At 45.6% G+C, this 24,856-nt stretch overlaps 3 protein-coding genes across 6 annotated transcripts in view; 2 read left to right on the top strand and 1 right to left on the bottom strand.

Annotated features, from left to right (window-relative positions):
• The window catches only part of LOC143182227 (uncharacterized), a 59,039-nt gene extending 51,627 nt beyond the window's left edge, over positions 1 to 7,412 (top strand). For both annotated transcript variants that reach the window (XM_076383116.1, XM_076383115.1), the window contains 3 exons: positions 6,469 to 6,653; positions 6,808 to 6,939; positions 7,126 to 7,412. In XM_076383116.1, the coding sequence (XP_076239231.1) occupies positions 6,469 to 6,653; positions 6,808 to 6,939; positions 7,126 to 7,270 (462 nt within the window). In that variant the 3' untranslated portion in view covers positions 7,271 to 7,412. The remainder of the gene's footprint in view (positions 1 to 6,468; positions 6,654 to 6,807; positions 6,940 to 7,125) is intronic.
• Positions 7,413 to 9,440: 2,028 nt separating this feature from the next.
• On the top strand, positions 9,441 to 10,597 carry LOC143182232 (COMM domain-containing protein 8). The gene is made up of 4 exons (XM_076383126.1): positions 9,441 to 9,807; positions 9,896 to 10,057; positions 10,115 to 10,267; positions 10,327 to 10,597. Exons 1-4 carry the CDS (start codon positions 9,742 to 9,744, stop codon positions 10,483 to 10,485), a joined length of 540 nt encoding a protein of 179 aa, XP_076239241.1. The 5' UTR covers positions 9,441 to 9,741; the 3' UTR covers positions 10,486 to 10,597.
• Positions 10,598 to 12,063: 1,466 nt separating this feature from the next.
• The window catches only part of LOC143182226 (uncharacterized), a 69,571-nt gene continuing 56,778 nt past the window's right edge, over positions 12,064 to 24,856 (bottom strand). For all 3 annotated transcript variants that reach the window (XM_076383112.1, XM_076383113.1, XM_076383111.1), the window contains exons 5-8: positions 14,623 to 17,019; positions 13,121 to 13,288; positions 12,794 to 12,859; positions 12,064 to 12,708 (exon numbers count right to left, since the gene is read on the bottom strand). In XM_076383112.1, coding sequence (XP_076239227.1) covers positions 12,664 to 12,708; positions 12,794 to 12,859; positions 13,121 to 13,288; positions 14,623 to 17,019 — 2,676 coding nt within the window. In that variant the 3' untranslated portion in view covers positions 12,064 to 12,663. The remainder of the gene's footprint in view (positions 12,709 to 12,793; positions 12,860 to 13,120; positions 13,289 to 14,622; positions 17,020 to 24,856) is intronic.

The raw sequence follows: 24,856 nt of genomic DNA, 5'->3' as shown, positions 1-24,856 counted from the left end.
CAGTAATCGAGGGGAGTCGATGTTGCTCGATAGGGAGATTGAGAGAAAAATTTATGAGACTGAATATTCTTGTATTCTGGAGAGTTTTGTGTGATAAGTGATCACGATTTGTAAGGTAGAAAATTGATTGCAATGGCAATTATATTAAACATCGCCGAATTTGACAAGCGCTGTTTTTGTTATGTGCTTTTCAGTTTATTAGCTGAGAGTTTGTGTATCTCCTGAGAGATTTCTGCGATAGTTGCGCATAATTCCACTAGCCCTCGATTACACAAACTCCACAAGGTAGAAAAACTCGAGAATTCTTTGTCACATAGACACCTTGCGCGATCAGCGAACCGATCGACCGAACAATGTTAATTAATCCGCGCCGTGGAATTGCAGGGACGACAAGACTCGATCGTTATCCGTCGCACGACGCCTGGAAGAATCGTTAATCAATATATCCCGGATGTACGACGTTCAGCGCGAGAATGCGAGCCATAGCACTTGCGACTGCGCTTTTACTGCCTCCTTAAACGCGCGTTAAAGCGTTCCTCCGCGGCAAGAATCTATGAAAACGGTCATTTTTGCCACTCGCTTAATCGAAAGAATTCCCCAAGCGGCCACATATGTACGCGCAGGAATGCTCAGCACGCGGGAGCCGCGAAATCGCCTTCAACGTTGACGTTAATTGTCAACAGACTCGTATGCAAATGTGGCCGATCGCAAGCAGCGTGAAACCCGCGTATCGATTAACGCGATTGCGCGCCGATATCTCGCGAGACGTTGATTTACGCCGCGACAACTACGAAATATTCGAGGGAACATAGACGGTTCGAATTGCTTGGTTGTGGCAATTTTTCATGATACCTGTCGAAGAAAGCTACACAGTCGAATGGTCCACGCTTTCGCGGGCAAATTGAATAGGCAGGATAAGCTATCGGTGTCGAATAGAATCGAAACGATCTCATCGACGGTGTCAAGTAAATGGTTATCGCGAGCAGAGCCGCCTCGAGCGGTCTGAATCGACAACTCGCGCGGAACAGGTTACAACAGAGGGAGGTTGATTTATGCACGCTTATCGAGGAACAACTGAAATTACGCATGGCCTGTCATCGAGCGAGCAGATTGAGACGCAACCGATATCGCGGACTAAAGTGGATTTTTCGGGCTATCGTTGCTGTTGCATGAACCAGTTTGTATTCTACTTTCTATAGGGTGTTCGACGAAAGACGTCAGAAATTTTGAGCAACGATTTTACGTGCTAAAATAAAGCGAAAATGAAGATAGACGAAATTGTGTATCAGGCTTAATTTCAAAGTTATTAATAGTGGAGAAAGCGTGAAGCGTGTCTGACTAGGGACTGGACTTATTCTACTGATTTCGCTGTATCTGTTTCGAGATTTCCGTGTGTCTCACTAGTGGCTTATGCTACTGAATGTTCGCGTCTGACTCAGGGCTTATTCTACTGACTTTTCGGTGACCACAGATCACCTCATTACTAACAACTCAATATAGCCTCATCAAAAACACCTAATTATAAGTTACAGATTTCTCTTTTAAATATCGTAGAATGCTAAAAAAGAAAAGAGTTTCCTGCCACCACTACGATTCGACTAAGCCTGTTGGCTAATTCCCGTGTAATCTTCTCAGGCAGGCAGCAAGCCGATAAACATCTCGATCGGACGCAGGAACGCCCACCAATAATCGCATGCAAATCGGTCCCAGCGTTTACGCACGTGCCCGTGAAAAACTGGTGCACGCGAGCTGCCGTCTCTACCAACGCGATTTCTAGCGAGAGGTCGAACGATATCGCGGCTGGACGAGGAGCGTTTTCGCGAGGTCTGCTCGAGGACACCTCGAAGGGACGAATTATTCAAGATTGTACGAGAGAGGCGAGATAACCGGTGAAAGTGGGGTCATAAATCATTGCAGTCGTTTCTAATTCCGCGAAAAGAAAGAACGAGGAAGAGAGATTTGAGGACAAATACCGTGGCGGGCTGGCACGCGTGTTCGCGAGACGATATCTCGCTGACGAGCTATCTCGATACCTCGGTATCGAGCATCGAGGCTCGTTGAGTGACACCAGACACAACGGTATAATCTTTGATCTGTCCCCTTCCAGCGGACAGGCCTCTCGAGGTTAATCAAATTCAGCTCGTTTGTGAATTTTATGAGCCACGGATCCATCGTTCCACGTATTTCATTTATTATCAATCCAAGCGACAATATATTGTGGAAAGTGTTCGAGCTGGTCATTCCACGTGCCAGTCGACCAGGTGCAGTGTTTTCACGGGACAGGAATATTTCTTTGGAATTGTCAACGCAATCAATAGATAGTATAAATTGTATTTTACGAGCTTTGCTGATGCAACGCATACCGCTGGCGCTTAGACCCAGCGTGTGCGTCAAATGATCCGCGCATGGCTGGTGCGGTTGACGATAACGAATAGACACTTCATCCTAATCGAAAGCCCTGCTACGTCTTCATTCCCTGTCGAAGTCACTTATTAAATGAGTGCCTTGAGTGTGATACTCGCTTTGTGACAAGTCTTTGCAAACTTTATAAAATCCATAAATTAAATATTTGAGAAGTGAATATTTGAAAATTTGAAAATTTAAATATTTAAATATTTGAATATTTGAAAATTTAAATATTTGAATATTTGAATATTTGAAAAGTTGAAATTTCATAAATTTGAAAATTTGAAAATTTAAAGAAGAGTAACACCAAGCCAGAAGAGATGTAACATTTACAATCGTTCTCGTGTACTCTCTATTGCGTGGGAGGTCGACGAGGTAACTCTCAGCGACCGCCAGACGCCAAGAATTAATTATTCAGAGGCATATTCCCACTGCTTTTCAAAGCAGCAAATTAAACGTCAATTGGTGACTTTACAAAGCAAAGGAGGACACTGTTTACCGTATATACGACCTCGTCCAATGTTACGCCAATGCAGATGCATTAATTGAATTCCTTCCGGGACACCTACGCTTGTCGCGAATCCGCGCGCAGTCGGCGTCCGTTTGAAGCGCGGAATTTTCCCGTCGCGAGTCGTTCCGCCCGAGGACGTTTCGTAAATCATTAGCAAAATGCACGTGCAGTTGGTTAGACCTTTTCAAACCTCGCCCAAGCGCTCGACCTTTCGCACAACTTGCAGATTTCATCGAATATCAGAAACAGGAAAAGGCTATTCACCACTCTCCTGACCAACCTCAACACGTCTTATAACAAAGCGGTCGTTAACATTCTGCGAATCGAACATTCGTTATCAACAGAGATTAAACGAATATCACTATGTTATCGCTATACGACGATAAAACACTATTGCTGTCTTTTGCAAAAGTGCGATAAAGCCCTTCAGATGAGACCTGCGCTAAGAGATTTGGTACACAAAGGTATCGGGTGTCTCTTTTATCGCTGAGGATACGCAAACACTCGGAGTGCAATAACGAGAGACAGAGTTTCGCTCAGGCAGCTTGCCAAAACGTTCGTCAACAGACGAAGAGCTTGCGTTCGCGTTGTAAGCATTGCTAATCGAGCGAAAAAACAGAATAAACCATGTGGAACTAAGTTAACCGAAGACTTACACTTCCTGAGTTTCACATCAATTAAAATATCCAAAAAGACGACCTGAGAAGTAAAAAATTTCTATAGAACCTCGCCACGATTACAGAACCACGCGCACTGCTTATGATAGTCGTGCCAAGGAAAGGAGAGTCGTATTTGCATAGGAAAATACAGGTTGCTCGCGAAAAAACATCTCTCGTTCATCATTGGCCTGTCTACTCCCCGATATCAACCGCCCACGAGATGTTTCCGAAGAAATGGCATATGCTCAAGCCTCGACGAGAAAGTACGATCATGGAATTAGAATCGTCGCATTGGAAACGATAAAGAGACCTGGCAAACCTATAACGACAGGTCAAAGCACTCCTCAGGGGTAAAAATCCTTGAATAATTGTGTAATCTAGACAATTACCTTCTCCCTTATCGTGAGTTAGTTCAGAATCCCCTGGGAATCGTTCCTAGCAAACTGCATCGGAATACAATTGCGCCTTCGTAATGAAACAAGCCTCGATACCTCGCTCCTAGACCCGTGAACGAGTCGCTGAATCGCGAATAGTCACGGAGGATTCTAGGAATGCCGAAAATTGCACGAGAATGCAGGAGTGGTATGGAGGAAGACGTAACAGCTGTTTATGGTCTCTAGATCCTCCAGGCTCGTGATTGCTTGAGGATACAGTGAATATTAATGAGGCTGGTCAGCAGTCCGATATCCAACCTCGGTGAAATAGTTCTCGAAGAATCTTAAGAAGAGTGAAATTGGACTGACGATATCAGAAATGAAAGGATCAACGTTTTATTAAACCAGATTTAGGAAGAGAGATCTAGGAAGAGAGGAGGGATTTACGAACAGATGCTCTTGGATAAGAACAGACTCACTAAGAGCACCGAGACTCGATCCCCCAAAAGGGAAAACTCATAACAGAGATACACGTTCGCAGGCTGCAGCCATAAAAAATCGAACACGGGCCAGATCGCCCCAGGGGACAGGTTCGACTTCATACACCATGGGCGTGCACCCACGAAGGTCCGTTTCACCCCATGGAACATCGTTCACCGAGGTTCTTTGCGAAGGCGGCGAGTGCAGCGCGCGGAACGCCGCCAGGCCGGAAGTGCATTATTCACGCTCGATTTTTCACAGGCGAGGCGAGCAAAGAATATGCAAAAATACGGAGCGGATGCTCGAGTCGCAACAAAGTACGGGCCACCAGGTGTGCTTGCTGCAAGATAAAGCTCCCTCACAATGGCGTCGAGACGAGAGACATTACTCTGAGAAAAATTCTTCGCGATTAGAATCTTAAAACAAAGCTCGAATGGAGAAAGAGTTTGCAGAGCTTCGAAGAAGCGATCGGGATGAATCGTTCGCTTGTCGAGAAATCCCTGAACGTATGATTCGATCGAGGGACCCGGTTATCCGGATTCGAGGAGGACGAGATTCCTCGAGGGATAGCCTCCACGTACGCCACTGTGGCATCAAATTTATGACCACGATCTCTCGACCAGGCTATTCGTCAGGGACGATCGCGAATCTCAATCCTGTAGTACCGTCTTGACAGAGTGCACTGGAGGAACGAGCAGACGGCCCACGAGCGCAGTTCGTATTACAAAGATCCGGTAAGATCTTTGCGCTTTGTCAGCGGGCAAAAAGGCAGAGACCCACGTCCTCTTTCCAGGCAATTTGTCCTGTTTCTTTATTATGAATCCCTCCAAGATCCTCTATACTTTTGATGGACGATCTGTGGATCTGTTAAGATCTCTTACAATTTCATTCAGAGCCAAATATCTGCCTTATTAGATCTTACTTCCCTGTTATGAATTGCTAACACCTTTCCTACCACAGATTACGATACACTCTATCAACAGCTGTGTCTAGCCCAGAGAAGAGTACTCACTGACGCAATGTTAATCTATTCAACAGTGTCCCTTCACCCATGCCACGCGACACGAAGATGCTAGCAACAACAAAGCATCGGCAGGGGGCTTGAGCAACGACACGTCAAGAACAGCTTAGAACTTCCCCGCAATTAGCAGTTGCACAAGCGATCGGTATCACGAGTCCGTCTGTCGTTGCGTCTCCCTCGACCTTTGCTCGCCACGGGATGCATCGATGGTCGAGGGAACGTGATCACCGCGCCTACCCGTGAAATCCCATCCACAAGAGACAGATCGTCGGCAGCGTCGGACCCACGATCGTGGCATTTCGTTCCGCTAGCTCATTGTCATCGATCGTCGCCCGCGATCGTGGGCTACGACCTACATAACGCGATCGATTACGTACAGCGATTGTCTCCAGAGACCCCCGATCGCGATCAATTAGAACTCTGGCTCCCAGGTGCACGACGGGGCGAGGACTAATCTATATTCCCGATACGCGCAGAGGTTTCGTTTCTTCCACGATTTACGAGCTTTCTATCCGTTACTCGGGGATATCCCCGATTCCTGGATCGGGAACGAACAGTAGCCGATTGAAATGCGCGAGGCAGGTTTATCAGCCGACTGGTGGATTCCGCGCGCGTCGCTCTTCGTGTTCAGCAATTAGTGCCAACGAGACACGACTGTTTCCAGGATCCACGCTTTCCAAACGTTACGACACGCGTTCGTTTATTTGGCTCAGCCGTGGAGCGGCTGCTGGAAATCGGTGTCGTAAAAATAGCGAGCGAGGGTAATTAGTGTCGATTGGAGGAGCTGCTACGTGTGGCCCCGCGATAGGGATAGCCCTGTTTACCGAGCCAGTGAACGGCCAGCAGCAACTGGCTGAGGTTAATTGAACTCAATTAAAAGCGGAGCGATACGGGGCGATCGCGTTGCTTTTTCGAGCGGCCCGCGATTTTCTAGAGAGATAGACCTCCGAGAGAGGCTGATCGGAAAGTATCGAGATGGAGCGTCGAGTAACGATCTATTCTTGGTTTTTATTGCAGACGACCAACGTGGGCGGCGGCAGCGTGGTGGAAAAGCTGTCCTTCTACAACCACACGGAATGCGAGTGCAGAGAGAGGACCGAGTACGACACGACGAACGAGAAACCCTCGGAGCAGAGAGTGTACAGGCATTATCAGCCATCCCCGCAGCCTCAGAACATGAGAAGGGCACAACCGAGAAAGCCGTGAGTTCTAGATTATGCTGGAATCGAAGTGGACCAGTGTCCAGCTGGTCCAGACATCGTGTAACCCGTGCCTACGCTTCCCCTTTCCTATCTCCTACTATGATCTGTTGTCCCAGCGAGAACAGAAGGTAATTTTTAATTTCGAAATCACCAGGTGCCGATGCCCCTCAGAATTCACGCCGAGGATCACGCCAGATGGCGAGTGCCAGTGCAACTGCTATGAAAATCATCAGAACTGCATCAAGATCAGACGAGGAAAGGGGTACTTCTCCCTCTCTGATAGATTGTGAGTAGAATAGTGACAAAATATCAGGCATAGTTAGGTCAATTTTGTTGTATTTGAGACATCCTCAAGAGTCACACAAAAATAAAATATAAATATTTTTTCTTTGTGGAGTAAATCGATTTGGAAAATGAATGGCTCAGTTATTACTCAAACTCGATTGTCTTATATTTGGATCTAAAATTGCAGGTGCATCCAGAACGACGAATGCGCGACGCCCACCTGTGAGTTTGGCGAGTACATGAGGCGCCAGGGCAAGTGTCCAAGGAAGAAGGACAAGTTCGACGCGATCATCAACTATCGAACGAACCTGAGCCACCGATACAGAAGCTAGAGAACGAAAGGACAAGTGCCAGTGAGAAGAGACTAAGGGAGAAGTCGAGCGCGCGACGAATGCGTGAAGAAAATTCGACGGTGCCATTTTCTTTCGAGTGCCTTTACGCGAGAGACACGTATATGTATATGTACCCCTCGTGGCAGTTTTTGTAAATGTATTCTGATACTTTGAGCCTCCATACGACCATGCTCCATTGCCCTTTTTGTAATAGCGATAGGGGACACGAGTTGGCGGCGAACAGGTGAATCAATCGCGAAGAAAAATGGTGATCGATCGCCTAGGAGACTGCCCGAGGCGATTTTATTTACTCGAGTGCCTTTTCTTTCAATTCTTGGGCGGTGAAGTGTAACTTGTAGGCGTGGACTCGAGGTTGCTCTGGTCTGAGCGAATTTATGCGACTTGAATTGAATGTAGATTTGAGTGTTGCCCTCAAGAATTGAAAGGTACCAGTGTCAGAGACGAGCGAAACGAGTATTCGATTCCCTTCCGGCCAGTGTCGGGACTTTATAGATCTGAGAGAATGGGAATTGCGAGCGACAGAGGCATCTCTGTTATCTATTAGCGAGAGAGCTTGAACCACGAGCCTAGTCCGAGATCCTGCCTCTGTTTCGCGCGAGGCGATTCCTCCTGAGTGTTTAAAGGACTTGTAGAATCGCCTCTTGAATTGTGCCAAGAGAGGTCCCACTTTATGCGTGCGATCATCGAGGGCCGTATACCAAAGTGAGAGAACCGCGAAGACGAGAAATAATCGCGAGAGTTATAAGATAGCCCCCTTAATGTACTCGTATTTTTCTACGTTTGCGACCGAGAGATTCTTCGTGATCTCTCAGCGATTGAGAGTCTGTCTGTGCTTAATTTCTAACAGGAGTTCTCTACTTGCTAAAATTCATTTTTCATAATTCAGGCAATGATAGCTCGCTTTCGAAATTAGTCTTTACAAGTATCTCTAAATGGAGAAGTTTTAGTATATCGACAAATTGTTTATAAACGTCAGGTTGAGAACCCCTGATCCACAACACACAAATTTTTCTAATACCATGCCATTGCATCGACGCAACCTTTGACCCGAACGACGTGAAAATCGTTCCACCTTAAAATCGCTGTATAGACCACTAACGACGGGCCTTCGACAAAGCAATTGAGTATACGAAAGAGAAAGAAAAGGAAAACACGCGTGGCTCGACGTGTCGTTCGAGTCGTAAGTATTTCGTATCCACCCCCTTCCCAACTAAACGTGTTTTGTACGCTTTTATATACATTATTATAGTATGTACGTACGTAGTAGCCGATTTGACCGCGGAACCGATAGCTGATCCAGCATTTATGAGCCAATCCACCGTGCACAATTCGCGTGTAAATCGATTTCACAGCAGAAAATTATCACCAGAAATAGTAAACACAATGTTTCTTTTCGAATTGCCGCTATTTTAAACATGGCCGACGAATAACTCTGAATCTGATCAGAGGGCGCCCTCTGCAAGGTTTCAGCGCGAAACTGAACATTCAAGTTTTCGAACCTCGATCTACGCACGAATTAACACGGTGCGATCGAGAGTGTCCATCAGATTCCCTACGATAAATAATTTGCTCTATTTATCGCTGGGATTAGTTGATGGACGCCTCTCGATCTTCAGCTTGCTGTTGTACTCGCTACCAACTCTAGACAATATATAATGTAGGCAGCAACTCGAGCAGTAAAGTTGTATAAAGAAATCCATGATTATCGTTTCAATAAAATCACAACTTACGTTTAAGTGTACTCCATGTGTTCCTCTCAGTTCAGGCTAACGTTTGGTACCTTCAGTATCGTCCAGGATTGCAAAATACACCACAAAACTTTGATAAAATACACCACAATTTAAAACGATCTTCTTCCAAAGGACGCCACCACGGAAATGACCTTTCCAAGATGGTAGCCGGAAGAGGACTCGGTCCTGCCCTCTGTGTTTTGACTTGCAGACACACAATAAATATTATTTACAACCTAAACCTTCCCCAATTTTATTGCATTGAGATAATTGGGGGTCATAAACCCACCTCCTTTTGGCAATGGATTTATTATAATTGCCTCGATGACTCGTAAATTTTTTCATCCAGTTTAATTAGTATTTATGTACTTCGAGATATTCACACCAGATGGCAGCATAGGACGGCAACAAACATGTCGTATTCTTGTGTCTTCTACTCTAAAATGTCAACATTGAAATGTTTAGTTTAATGTAACTTTAACTTAAGCTATAAAAATTTGTATTTATGTTTAGTTAATCTGATTGTATTATCTTTAGAACCCGTGCTTAGTTTTATTACAAATAACCGACCGTGTCAGTGAAAACGAAATGTAAAACGACTGTCATGTGAAATAAATGTATGTTTAACAAAATATAACACGGTTTTGTGAAAGAAAATATTGTTTGTTTACGTCGTTTATAAAACGAGATTAAAGAGGCCCTCAAAAAGCTATCCTGATCATGGAACCTGCTCAATCTTTGTACCTTAACCTCTTCGGCGAAGACAAAATACACGTTTTGAAGGAAGTGAGTTCAATAACAAAGCAATTTTAGAGTTTAGAATGCATGCTAAAGATGATTATCTACTGCTACAACCCTTTTATGTGTCATTTAGTTATTGCATGCTTGTGTGGACGAAATATGCGGTAGGTCAGGACCATCCTACCACAGGTTTACAAACAGCATTGATTGGAGTAGAGAAGAGTATGAAGAAACATATAAATTAATATCAATGCTTCTACGGAATCCTGCTTCTCTATATTTGATAGAGGAAAAGGTACTTTATCTTTAAAAAATCAGTAATTGTTACATAAAAAGAATTGATGGTTTGCAGATGCCTCAGGAGTACCATGAATTGCCAGAACACATTCAACAGAACATACTCACTTGTTTGAAAGTAAGGAGGGAGCAATTAACAGATGCTTTATTAAAAGAATATTCTAAAGAGAAACATGAAACCTTGACTGACTTTGATTGGAGATTAAAGGTAAGGTATAGGATTGCATCTCAGAGGATATTATTATTCTAATCTTCTTTTGTTCACAGCTTGTGATGGGTTCAAGCAAATTGGCTACTTTAAGAGAACCTCTGCTTCAAATAGACCTTATGGTAGAAAGTAAAGAAACGAAACGCATACTGAATTTAGAATTAAACAAGGATGAACTGGAAACATTTATAAATGCCATGGAAACCATAGTGCAATGATTTTGAATGTAAACTGTGACATAATGTAAAATAAAAACTAAATGAAATGAATATATTTTGCGAGCATTCTGTAATAAGTTTCCAAGACGAAATAAAGACACGTCGTTTTACACTTGTTTCACAGTTTATTATAGGTTATAGATAAATGTAGAATAGTTTAATTACTATTATAACTGCTCATCGACGATATTGAAGACTGTTTGTTCTGTGTCTGAGGCGTCGTGGGCTCAAAGAGCTCATTTACAATTTTGTAGTAATCGGCGTGCAAAATAAGTAAACGAACAGACTTGTGTCGACGACGCCTCAGAATCAACGATCGATAGCTTTTGCGAGTGCACAGATATCAGTCGGGTTTTGAGGATTTTTTTTATTTAAATAAAAAAGTTCGCTCTCGTCGCCAAAACTTGTCTCGAAAAAACGGTGAATTTCGTTGTAAAGATTACGGACAATATATTTAATGAAAGGTTTTACTATACAACTTTTAATTTTACCTCTTTCTCCTTACTCATTAATAATAATATATCGTTTAAAAATCAATGCCGGTCGCGGGCACAGTGAACGCTCGCTCCATTTTAACACTTACAGGTATTCTGAGAGATTTGGAGCATTTACATATGATGCGCATTCTTTTTCGTTTAACTTTACGATCTACGCTACAGTTTTAATAAAAAAAGCTTTCGTAGGTAATGATTTACTCCTGGAGATCCGCGGATACGAATCCATTTTCGGGTGGTAGTTGTGCATGTCTCGTAAATTGTAATTAGGCGATATTTTTATAATGATTATTATAAAATTACGAATAGGCTTCCTCGTAAGTAGTTTCTCATATGGAGAAGTAGCATTTTTCGAACAAACGCCGAATTTACACAAACGCTTTAGTCTAGAGTCTAGATTATATATCACTTACACTGTCTCGACTTACTGTATGTTATTTTTTTTTTTTTTTGCTTTGTTTATCTCGTGTGTTGCATGGTGATACGTGTATGTACCGTATTCGCGTGTAAATGTCCTTGCTTGTTTCTTTTTTGTGTGTATATTTTATGTATCGTGTGCTCGCGCGTACCAAAGTCATACGTAGAAATATGTGTGCAGTTCCTCGTTACAACGTAAAAACTTCTCGATTGTACAATTATTACAAAAAAAAAACAAGGACCGCGAAAGAAATACGAGCAAATAATCGACTGTCCTTAAAATCGCGATGCGAGTGTTTCATTACTCGTGCGCTTACGACGTATCCATTGTTTAATCTTTTTTTCTCTTCTGCCCTTTGCATTCTCATGTCGCTCTTTACCTGTTCACATTCCGGCGAAGATAACATTCCAATCGTGCTTTTCCATTTTCGTCTCTCGTTCCGCTATCTCTCGCTCTTTTCTATCTTCATCTCTCACACTCTCCCTCTCACGCACTCGAACGACACAGGCACACCCTTGGCTCTTCCAGGCTGATCTTTCCATTTATTACAATTTTCTTTCCCTTTGCACTCTCTCAATGTACCGATAACCGTAGTTACGGGAAGGCGTGATTCACCGAGCATTTTTCTCAGGAATATAACACGACAAACGATGCTGTTCCTCTTTATCATTTTTATCCGAATGTTCTGGTCGTTTGTCCGCCGCGTGATGGTCACGTAATTCGACTTAATTTAGTGTGCAACAATGACAGTTTCTTAATTTTTATACAGCAAGGCTGATCGTTTAGAACCTGCGCGTGGGCACGGCCCGCCGTTGGAATTTTTTTTTTTTTTTTAAAATATCGTTCGCGTCGAAAAAGAACACTGAAAATCATCCCGTCTCGAGATGTACCATCCGCGAAAAACAATCCCGCTTTCAGAATCAACCGTTTTATTTGGCTCGTTCTCGTAACTTCATTCCTCTCCTCGGTGACACGACCGTAGCCATTCGTGTGAACATCCCCCCCTTCGCTCTGCCGTCAAAATGCCGTCTAATAATTATTAATAGGCCTACTATAAAAGTCTATAATGCTCTCGCGATGTCGCGGTAACATCGCCGTCGTTCCATTTTATTTTCATTTTTTTCAGTTGCTCGTAACGAAAGAACGTTATTTTCTGTTTAGTTTGCAGGAATGGTCCAAATATACATATCTATATAATATACTTTTTTGGTTTTAACGAGAGAAAAGAACTTTCTTCTTCCCAAAATATAATTCGGTTAGTGGCGTTTATTCGTTTATCTTGTTTTGGTAATGTCCGTCCGCGATGATTTCCTGCGAACAAGAATAAATCGTTATAGTCTCGATAAGCTTAAAGCCAAGCGATAATAATATATAAAAATACTTTTGTAACACTTACGTTCGTATTACATTCGATGGTCGCCGCCGCAACAGCCTTATCGCTTATGTCAATCTCTTCGATAGCCTTTAATAAAAAAGAAACCATTCGATAATGATTCTAATAATATCACCAAGCTATTAAACTACTTAAAAACTAATGCAAATTAAGATTGACAAAAATACAAATCAGATGGCCCCTCGCACTCTATTCTTCTTTGGACATTAAGCCAAGCTAATGACCTCAGGATCGCCTTCGCCAGCTGGCGTCGACGATCTTCTGGCGATCATCACGTATTTCTCTAACTACTGCAATATATCAAACGACAAGGTGAAAATGACGCAGTACCTTAGCTACTGAGGCAACATCTTCAGTGATGGCTGGAGCAGAGGGTGGAGAGGCTGGTGCCTCGGTCGGGACGGCAGGAGATGTAACCTTGGAAGTTTCGTCTGAACTTTCTGTCGTGCTGTCGTGGGCCACGTTGTTTTCTACTGGGGCCTCAGCTTCCGGAGCACTCTGTAATATACACGCCTTCTCGTTAGCGAACTCTATTCGCGCAAAACACCGCCCCCTGTAAGTCCAAATCCCAGCATGCTACGAGGACAAGAGACGTAAAGATCGATTCCGTCGAGCCACTCGCGAAAGCAACGAACAGCGACCCTTGGTTTCCTTTTCAACTTTAAACGAGGTCGTCCAGAATGGCTGGACAGAATCGTTCCTCATGCTTCGGACAGCGTAAAGAATCGAAAATCCCCTGCTGATAAAACCCTCGGATAAGAAAACTCTGCATGCGCAATACAAGATGCTTACGACACAACAGATGCAATTACGGAAAGAGCATGAGATAGTAATCGATGTCTAATATAAGTTCTCTATTATGCTTCATATTAACTTCTAATGAGTCAGCTATATTATACGTGTAACGAAAGAAACAAAAATAATTAGTTCAATCTTTACGTCTATCAATGAGATTCCACGCTAAGAGATTCGTCTAATTCGAGCGGCGGCTAATGGTTGTATTAGTGACAGCGTTCCGACGAAAAAAGTAATTTTCTACGGAAACTGGTCCCTTGGCTAGTGCATGGCAATGTTGCTTTTGCTCGTTCATCATCTATGTGTCGAGCTACGTATGCTCTACGTTATTCAGCGCCTCGATTCGAATAACAAGTCGTGTTAATATTGTCAAGAAAACCAAGAGGCAAACAACACAGGTGATTTGGCAGTAATGGTTGTTTTTGGTCGGTAGTGGGTGGAAGCATCGGGATATGTCAGCAACAGAGTAGACGATGTTAATCACGTTCGACAGAACGAAGGATGCATTCGACGAGACCCATAGACGTGTTTGGATCGATTAGGAAAAAGGATCATCGGAGTATGAGTTCTGACGAAGGATGAGGACGTTTTGCTGCAAGAATCAATTGATTCTTATTTATATTCCACCGTGCATGGAAGCGCCGAGAATACTCTTTTTCATTTTTTTTAGCTGATATTCGTGCAAAAACCCACAGACGGTCGATGTCAGTCTCAGTCTCATTCGATGTTACCCTTCGTCGAGAGAACGTCGGTTAAGCAGCGAAGGTGTCGACGGTCGGATAGGCGATTATTGTCTGGGATTCGAAGAGGCTGACGGAAAAAATTATGTTTGTCTGGGCGGGGGGCGACAGAGCACTGGGACAAAAATATGAAATTCGGGAGGGGGGAAACAGGAGAGCCGATATGTTTTCAGACTATAATCACAGAGACGGTTTTGTGCGGATACCGTACGACGAGATACTTGGAACGAGGCACCACCAAAAAGGTATTTTGGCTGCCTGAATTCATGCCAGGAGGTTGTGTTACATGTTAGTCACCTGATGGGTCTCCTGGACAGTGGTTGACGACGTGGTGTTGTTCGACAACTGACACGATACCGAGTTCTCTTCCTGGTTCACGGTCTCTGCCGGAGATTCGGCTAACCTCTCCTTTAATTCAATGTCGGACTCATTGTACGAATTGAGGCTTATCGACACCGATTCCATCTTGAACTCTCGATTGCTCTGGTCGTCGTAAAACTGTGTTTGCGAGGAGTCTTTAGTGGATGTTGTCAGGCCGGATGTGATACTGACATTGGACTGGGGACTGGGACTTCTAGGCGGTGTCAGAAGTGTCTCTGTCGGGTTTCTCAGGCTGGACGCGTTCTCGTCAGAAACTGGAAGCTCACTCTTCATTTCAGATACAGTACTACTCGTCATCAATGAACAAGAGAGCTCTTCCGGTGGTAAGGGGTACTCAGAGGAGGGTTGTACGAATTGACTGGCTTCTGGAGGCATTGGGGGTAGATCGCCCGACGGAGAGGAAACGCGCTCGAGAATAGAGCATCGAATTTGAGACTCGCTTGCCTCGCAAGAGTCCTTCTGGGCAACTGAAGCAGCCAGACTATCCGTGACTGGGGATGGTGGGTCCATCGGAGGAACTGGGCAATCCAGGAGGGGGCAGTCCTCTTCAACTTCGACCTGTCTCGTCTGCGAAGGCGGCCTCTCGACTTCTTGCGTTTCTACTTCTAAAACTTGCGGCTCTGAGTCTACGATGGGAGAAGGCACTGTGGTCGGTTCGTCTTCAACAACTATGCTCTCGGAATCGAGTGGTTCCTGAGGACTAGGCACAACTGGCTCTGGCGGCAGAGGCATCGACTCCTCCTCTTCGGCTATCACGATTATATCTGTTACTTTCTCATCAGACTTTTCGATTATGGAGATCGTTTCGATTACAGGCTGAACTGCTTCGACTTCTTCTTCGTTCGGAGGGAATGTATCTTCTTCTGGCTCGTCTAAAACAAGGACATCTTCAGGGGGGATAATCATATCAGACTCGATTTCTCCTTCTAGCTTATCTTCGACATCGGGAATGACTTCGACAGACTCTGTGTCCACCTTCGAGACATCTGCATCAGTGTCCAGGACTTCCTCGATCGCTTCTTCGTCCTCTGGAATAACTACAGCCGGCTTGGCTTCCACGACAATCTCCTCAGAGAGTGGTATAGGTCCTTCTTCAGACTCCAGAATCGAATCGATTATAGATACAGGCGGGTCGATAACGACTTCCTCCGCCAGCTCCGCCCCCTCTTGCACGACTTCATTCTGGTCAACGAACTCCTCGACCAATTTCTCCACGCACTCCGAGAGATTCAACGTCTCTACCAGCTTCTCTTCCTCGCACTCTACAGCTCGTTCCTCCTCCACTTCCGCTACCGTCTCCTGTGCTTTGTCCTCTGCCGAAGGCGCGCTTCCGACAGCGCAGACTGCATCCACTCTCACGGCTTCTTCAGCGACCTCGATCTTTCCCTCTTCAGGAAGAGGCTGGCTCTTTTCCTCGACTTTGATCTCGCAGGTCTGCTCGCAGGTCTGCTCGCAGGTCTGCTCGGAGGACACCTCTACAACCTCTGTCACGGTCTCTTTCTCAGGCAAAGCAGAGTCCTGTGGGCTCTTGGCATCGCTCTGCGAAGCTGGCAGAGTCTCGACTTCAGGCTTCTGACTCTCGTCGCCGCTCAGCGGCTCTGAGTTTGCTTTCACCTCCACGCTGCTCGTGTCAGTATCTACCACCAGAGCCTCTGGCTTCGGGGGGATGGGGGGTTCCGTTTGGGGTTCGTCTGTGGAACGACTGAGCGGTATCTGGGGGGGCACATCGAGAGATTCCGCGGGCGGCGTTGGTGGGTCGTTACGCTCTGGGGAGGAGGCTGTGGGTGCGATTATGTCCTTGCCAGCAGCCTCGGCAGGCAGCTTCAGAGCCTCGGCGAGCGCTGTCGCGGACGCGGCTGCCTGCTGAGCCTGCTGCAAAGGCGATGGATCTATGGGGGTTGGCGGTGGACTGGACGGAGGCAGGGAAGGAATATCCTCACTGGTTTTCCTCTCAATGATAGACGGCGTAGCGACTGTCTGGACTTGGAAAACGGAGACTTCTACCGGGCCCGGTACCGACTGACCACCGGATCGACTGACCTCGACTGCTTTTTTCTCGGCCTCGACTTTTTCGACCTCCTCTTTCTTTTCCTCGACAGGGACAAGAGTGGGGGCAGAGGGAGCGGGTTCCTCTTGCTTTTCGTCGCCGGGGCTAGTGGCAGCCGGCGCTGCGGGGACCTCTTCCTTCGACTCGCTGACTGCCGCCGCGGACGCGGGGGCGGTTTCCTTTTCTTCGGATGGACTACTTACTGCCGATTTCTCCTCCACTGGGCTACCCGCCGTTGCCGAAGCGTTCTCTGCTTCCTCTCCACCCTGAAATATGCCCCACAATTCGTTAGCTTCGATACACAATTTTTAGAATCAATCCCTACTTAGCAAATCTATACCTGAGACCAGACTAACTCGAGTTCTTTTTTGTTAAAAATCAGGAAGATCCTGTAAAAAACTCAATTTTGAAAAAAATGAACTTGGGTTACTCTGGCTCTATGGTTCAGAAATTGCAATAATATCTGTGGTTGCAAGGCAAAACAGCAGACATTGTCATTCTAGGTTCTTCTTTTTTTTTTCTTTTTTCAGTAGAAGAGGGGTTTTGCATTGCAGCCACAGATATAAGGCTTCAGAGAGTCCCCAGCACGCCTCGTTCCCAAATATCGAGCACACAAAAACTGAAGTATGCACGAGCTCGCTTGAAAAAGCGGGCCGATCCGTTCAAGCACGATTTTTTTTGTTCCTCGCGCGAAGGGTGACCAACTTAACAGTTGTCGCCTGTTCTCGAGGCAGGGCTATTCTCTCCAACCGATTCGAATAGAAAAGGGGGTGAACAACCTAGCGACACGTAGACAAGAGGGGTTTCGCAGGAGGGTGGATGCCCCTATGAGGGATGCAAACGCAGGGGTACAGGAAGAAAGAACCTCAGGGTTCCGAGCTGCACCCTTTCAGGGGTGGCCAATCGTGTCACTGTGTCAGCAAGTATTTTCAAGCGAACTCATAATTGATTACCATTTCATAATTGATTAACACAGCCTCCTACAGCTCTCGAACAAAACGAAAGGTACTGAAAACTGTCCCCTCAATTTTTTCAAATCTTCGATTTTTTATGAACCTTCACGGTGAAGAATCTCCGATATTCTTTCAATTAAGTATCGACTGGTCAGTTCGACAATACTCGTGTCTTCACGCAAACATAAGAAATACGAGCGTAGCGAAATCAATTCTTGAAACCGAAGAGGGAAACAGAAACCGGACGTGCGGAACGCGGCGCGTGCTTTATCGTCCCCAGACCTGGCGTATCGATCGGTTGGTTAAGTGAAACCCCTCTCTCCGTCCCTCCCATACATTTTCGTAAGGGGTAAGCCTCTCGCTTAAAGAATTACAGCCCCTGAAGGGTCGTGCACAAGGGCTTTCTAAACCCGAGTGTTTTTTCTCAGACGTTTTTGATCCCCGTGTTTCGCCAGTGTCGCGTACACAATTTTCAAAGCAACGAAGGGCAAAGCGCGAGCTCGGGACGCTTTAAAGCGCGAGACGACTCGTGGGCTGGGAGTGTTCGACCTCCTTCCAGACAACGGCTCGTCGAGGGAGCGTTGTTCGCCAAGGTGCTCGACCTCCTCGCTGAGCAATCACCGAATCGAAGGCTGGCGCGAAGTAGCGGTACGAATTTGGCCAAACCTCGGCCCAACGAGGGAAGCTAAATGGGTAACGCGAAGTCTGGCCAACAGCCAAGATCGTTCTTCTCGGGCCATTGTCCGCGTTGCTGAAGACAGAAGAAACAAGCCTCGAAGTAATAAACTTTCGATTGCCCTCTTAGTCTACCCTTAGGGTGAAATCGATGGAGTATCTGGTAGACAGACATGTCCTTGGCCTTTGACCAATTTTAATCAGGCTGTAGATACAGTGTCTCCTCGATACAAGCTTTCTAGATACAAGAAAGTTTATAGAGTGAGATATGAGGACTTGCTAATACCAAAAATTATGATGGTAAATGCAAGTAAAATCTACTGTATGTTCACTCTGAAAGCATGGAAAAACTGGACAAATGATAGCAGTTGCAGAGTGCAAAAGGGGAGAGAGAAAACCTACGCACACTGCTCTCGTTGGCTGCTCGTCACGCCGTCCTGAATATATTTAAACCTGAATCGCGGATTTCGAGTTGAAACTCAGCCAAGTGGCTGACTCAAGAAAAACTTGACCAGCCGTTGATTTCATTTCATAGACCAAGGGACATTTAAAGTAGGAATTTGGAACATCTTGGACACGTCACTCGGACTAAAATATCACATTTTGATTCTGATGAGCGAGAATCAATGGGCATCATTGTCGACCCACGGATGACGAAAGAGTATTATAATATTTCTAGCAAGATTACCCACAATCCGACAGACTATCTTTTAACACAAATCCTCTTTAATCGACTTTAATTAAGAACTGAAATTTCTCTAAACTGTGACTCACGTCGTATTAACTTACAACCACGAAAATATCGCCTGTCCATTCAACTGTACGCAAATTATCCACCCAGCCATCAGCCCCAACAGCTGGTGTCCGTAGCTGTATTAGGACCGATACTAGAATCAATTTCCTGTTCTCCCTCAGAAAAAAGTGAACTAGGGTGACGCGTGGCACGCGCGCGTGTCCATGCTGCAACTGTCGTCGGGGATGATATATCTGCGAGACGCATAAATTTACGAGCCGATAACGATCGGGAACGCAGCTTTTCAACCCTGGTTATTGCGTATCTGTCGACGTGGCGCAAGTAATTGCTTCCTCCCTAGTTTCCGTGTTTCAGGAAACCCAACTGTTCGATTGTGGAACAGTGACGAAAAAGCGCGCGAATATCGCCACGGAAACGGCCTGTTGCAAACCTGACAGCATGACCTAGACAATCGTGTCTTTAATGACGTGGCCCATAAGATGATGGACGATGCACAGTTACCCCGAGAACAACATTTTAGCAGATGATTACTCATTGTTCCGGCTAAATGTGCGGGTTTAATGTCCCTCGTTTTTCTTCGGCCCTTCTTTTGCCTCGCTTTTTCCTTGGAATTTTTTTCTTACTATTTACCGACCCCTTCCCTAGAATTGAATTACGACAACAGCATTTATTCGGTTCAGCGGAGCATGATCGACGGTAATATCGGTACCGACATGTAAACGGAGCCGACCAGAGGAAAGATGCGTTATATGTCTCTGGTGAAGACAAATCACGATGCGCTGTGAGAACACTGCTACGTGTGTTCGACATTAGCATTCAAGAGCTTCGAATTCTGCTTCGATTACCTCGCTGGATTTCTGCGAGTTCGACTATCTTCGAGCGATAAAGAAGACACGATATCTTGGCACTTCCAAGCGTTGTAACAAGCAGAAGCCTCTCTCGTGAGAGATTAATGTAGCGTATGAGTAATTAATGATCCTGAGATGGCTCGACATCGCTGATTTCCTCGTTAACCTACACTCATCAGGGAACTTGACTGGCGATTCGAAGGATCGTTAATAATCAAGATATAAATCTGACTCGAGGACCGTGATGAAACTGAAATGGCGTATAAACGACGTAGGCTATTAAAACACCCAAGACTGGTGTTACCTAAGTAGATAAAATTCTAGAAAAATTGGCTTTACCATGCATTCAATGCTGCTTGGATTTTTATTACAAAATAAATGAATTCAATTTCTTTCGATTTTTTACTTAGACCACTTTCGTAACAATCTCCTTTGTTTCCTCTACCCTAGTATTTCCACAAAATTTCCCCATCGGTTAATATAGCGACTCACGAGACCGAATCGACAGACACGCCTTTGATCGATCGGCGATACGCGAATTCAATTTCCATCGTGTCACACGAAGCACACGATTAAATTTCTCGTCTGACGCGACTAATTTGGAGCAAGTATTAATTTTCATCGATCCGACTAAGAGTTCTGCGTGGATTAACGTATAATATCGCGTTCATTCCGCTCGAGCGCGGCTATAATTCGATACGCGAAACCTTAAAACGCGTTCACCCACGTGGAACGCCAGCATCGAGAAGTACAGCAGGATCTTTCTGTTGGTTCGCAGTATCGGCCGCTATTTTCGGTCGCGGCTGCCCGTGCCTTCCACGAGCTTCACTCGAGAAAGCATTTCGCGAGCTTTCACCGAGCCGAGTTCTAGCGCCTCGCGAGCAAGACTATTTTTGCGCGAGTTGCCCCACACGCGACACCCAGTGTCGGTTTACCTTTGTTTCTGCTGCCACGCTCAAACACGTCGAACAATAGCTGGTTACATAAAAACAGTATCGATCGGTGGGATCGAGGCATGAATACTATCGTTGCCACGTAAGCTCTGCCCACTGAATTGGATCGAGGAGTTGAAGGACAGTACAGATCCAAAATTAGCCAATTTCGAATATAGTAGAACTCTGATTAATCGAGCTCTGAATATTCAATATTTGTGTCATTTAGAATTGCTTGTACAGTAGAATATGGATAAAGACTTAAACAGTGAAGAACAGAGCTTGCAGTAAAAAATGAAACTATCCCTCGGTACTTGGAATAATCGAGGTCCTACTTAAGCCCAAATATCTTAAAACGAGATTTCTGGACTTACTATTCCTCAACTCATAGATTCAATTTTCAAGAAGAACCTCCAAGTGATTGTATCAGTAGCCACAGTGCCGATAAGTCGTTGATACGAAGTGGCGAGCAGACCTTACGCAGCAATTTACCAAAATATAAAATTATTCATGTAAAACCAGTCCTGCCCTCCTCCCTCCTCTCGCGAGCCGATAACCCGAGGAACAATACGAAATTAACGACGTCCCACGAACGGATACGACAGCCATTAATTCCTGCGCGCTTGGCCACCTGGGAACGGTTAATCTGCGGCGGAAACGCGTTCGCTTCGTTTCGGTATCGCGCAGCCGGAAATAGGCCGAGATGAAGGGAAACGGTAGGCAGCCCGACGTGGGTCGCTAGTTAGAAAATCGAAACTGGAGGATCGGTGGCGGGCACCGTGATATCCGCTCGGCCGTACCGCGACAGGCTCGTCGTCCTCGACTTCCGGTGGGACTGCAGCGACGCCCAGAAGTGGCACGTAAGAGAGAACTCTCCTGGCTCCACGGGCAAAGGCACCTGCCACTCGGTACACACCATTGCCCACACTTCGCCCTGCCTTCGTCACAGAATCCATCTTCTCATAGGCTTAACCACTCGAAACTGTCCTTGAAAAATAGTTCAGAGACGTATAGGCCTGCACTCTTCGCGAGACTCGACGACTGGGATATAGGTGTTTCTGTCGTTGAACAGATTCGAAGGAAACTGTTGCTACTGAGATACAAATCGAGAATGTGGAATCTTCTACGCGGAGAACTGGAAGTACTGTCCGTGAGCCAGGCAAGTTTGCCACTAACTATTAATAGAGGCGAATCGCTGGCCACGAGACTGATACCACGCGAAGAACCGAGGATTCGACTCTGAACCGCGTGCAAGATAAAGATATCTCCATTTCAATTATCCGTGACGTGGAATTACTTTGGCCACGTCTCCTCGAATAATCAGTCGGTTCACAAAATTCAAAGGTCGCGGAGTTAATAAAGTTCCACTAATCGTCGCCGCGGTTCTAATGGAATTTATCGTCCGCAGAGATAAAAAAGATCCGCTTTAATGGAAGTCTAGGCGCGAAATATTCAAAGACGTATATCCCAGTCGGCCGCGAAGACCTCGGACGTTGGATCTACCTTCACGCACACGCATGCACGCGCGATCACTGGCGAATGTAGACAGACAGAGAGAAAGATCCGCACGAACCCTGTTCGCCGTTGGCGAACTACTCGAGCCAGACGGCGAGTTCACGGTGGTTTATATAGAGTCCAAGAGAGGATCGTCCCACGTCTCTCGCCGAGAGAAGAGAGGAGAGCCTGTTACCGATACGCACGTGGACACTGGGAAAGAGAAGAGGGAAATATCTGACCGAGGGAAAACGTCCCACAAAGACTACGCAGTAGCGACATTTTTCTGCAAACAAAGCTGGCCTCGTCCCGCGACTAAGATCAAAGGCAATTCTTTTTAATCGACTTTTTTCGCGGTCCTGGCCCCTAACCAGACGATTTACGAGCAGGCTGGAGCACAGGGCAGACTTGGAGGATGAAATATGCCTCACGAAAATTCCTCCAAAGAAGACAGAAGAAAGTTGACCCGCTTGGAGAGAAGCAAGTCCCCTGGACAGGGAGGAAGAAGCACGAACGGAAGAATTACAATGAAGCAGATGGGGAGAGGGAAACCCGTCATGCACCACCTACGCGAGAACGGTGAAACCAGGAAGAGAAAGATGTGAAACGTGTGTGTGCGGAAGAGAAGGCAGGAGAGAAGAAATGAGAGGATTATGGGCCAGGAGGCTCAGTCACGGTCTAGAGTTTTTGAAAATAAAAAGGAAAGCGAGTGTGAGAGGGTGAGGAGTTTGCAGAGAGATTTCTGTTCGATTCGCGTCGAACGTGAAATCGGCACGCGTCTGCGGCAGAGGAAAAATTCGCGCCGCAAAACCACCGCGCGTTTCTATTCTTAGCTGATGGAAAGAGAAAGGGAAACCGAGAGGCGAGAGAGATAACTATTAACAAAAGCGTAGGGATCAAGCGCGAGGGGTTACAAGGCTTATACGGTGTAGAGAATTTTTGAGCCCGTTCCAAACTTCGGCTGTTGCACGCTTGACCTTTACACGGCGTTAGTCAGAGAGTTCATTCGAAATTCGGACTGGCGGGGATTAATCATTAGGTGGGGTAATTAATTCGGTGCCTCTGAATTGACTCGTTTCCAGGACTGCTGAACCGAGGTGACCGAAGCTCGACTATTCACCATTTCTGGTATCAAAAGGCTGCTTTCAAGTTTGTGATACTGTAGACAGTTAAACTCTTACTGTACCTATTTCAAATTTCAATTTTTAAAGAGGCAAATATTTGAAATTTGAAATTCACCGCGAGATTTGAAGCAAACTGAAATTTCAAATAATCAAATTCAAATTCAAATTCAAATTCAAATTCAAATTCAAATTCAATTATTTAGGCCCGCCTAAATAACACCTAGTAACTCATGATTGAGAAATCATGATTATTTTCCAATACTCCTGACACTGTAAAGCTACAGAGAAAGTTTTGCATTTCCTATGGAAGTTTCTGCGTCGTGTTCGATGGGTCAGGTTCAGTAGACGATCGCTGGTGGCAGCATCGACAGTGAAGTCGGTGCAGAATTATTCTTGGACCAGGCGAGGAAGAAGGCAGGTTACCAACCGAGAGATCTGGATGAGACAGCGACCGGATGTGCGCACAGATGGAGACGTTCTTCCGCGAACGGTGGAACGAAAGCTCTGGTTACGGCTGGTGTAGTAATTGATGTTAACGATGGAAAACACGCGTGCTAACCGAGCAGACACCTCGACAACTCCTTCCTCTCGAAAGTAGTTAAATACTTAATCCTTCTTTTTACCCTATGAGCTATTTCTTCGAGACAACTCACTGCAACGACATTTACAATTTTCTTTCGTCGCTAGTTTACGACTGTAGAGCATACGAAATTTATTTCTGTTACCAGTTTGCCCCCAAGAAAAACGAAAGAGGGTCTCGAAAAGATATTCAAATGCACAGTAGAGCCTCCCATATCCAGACAACGCTTTCCAAGAGTCAACGAACTAGGAAGAAAAAAATCCATGATTTACCAATGTACTTTGCTTGACAATCGCTAAAACAGTTACCAGCAAACTCACGGAGTGTACCTTCAGCATTCCACGCACGTGTCAGCTGCGGAGGGTGCGAAAAATATTCACAACTCGTAAAACAGATACTCGCAGGAGTCGTAAAGCTGGTTAAACGTACGTCGCGGAGAATCTACGTGAATCCCAGAGATAGGTCATGAAAGCAGCGGTAGAACGACTCGTAAAATCTATTATTTTTAAAGCGGTTCGCCAATCTCTGGGGAGAAGCCCCGTTGTTTCGTGCAACAGGAACGAAAGGACGTCGACGGAGCCAGTGGCGACGGCGTCGCCGACACGCTCCGAGAAGCACGCACGCACTCTCGTGTACATTCACCCTCTCGTCCACTCTCTTCACCCTTTCAAGAGGGTCGCGAAACGCAACACAAGGAGGGTGGTGTGCGTACAGAGGACGGCGGAGGGGGAGGTGGGTATCGA

This window comes from Calliopsis andreniformis, chromosome 8 (genome assembly GCF_051401765.1).
Source record: "Calliopsis andreniformis isolate RMS-2024a chromosome 8, iyCalAndr_principal, whole genome shotgun sequence".
Taxonomy (NCBI): domain Eukaryota; kingdom Metazoa; phylum Arthropoda; class Insecta; order Hymenoptera; family Andrenidae; genus Calliopsis; species Calliopsis andreniformis.
Note: the sequence above shows the minus strand (reverse complement) of the source record. Positions and strands in the feature narration are given on the sequence as shown.

Coding starts and splice junctions, on each gene's coding strand:
- LOC143182232 (XM_076383126.1), top strand. CDS start 9,742: ATGGAACCTGCTCAATCTTTGTACCTTAACCTCTTCGGCGAAGACAAA. Junction 9,808..9,895: donor AAATACACGTTTTGAAGGAA/GTGAGTTCAATA, acceptor TGTGTCATTTAG/TTATTGCATGCTTGTGTGGA. Junction 10,268..10,326: donor ACTTTGATTGGAGATTAAAG/GTAAGGTATAGG, acceptor TTTTGTTCACAG/CTTGTGATGGGTTCAAGCAA.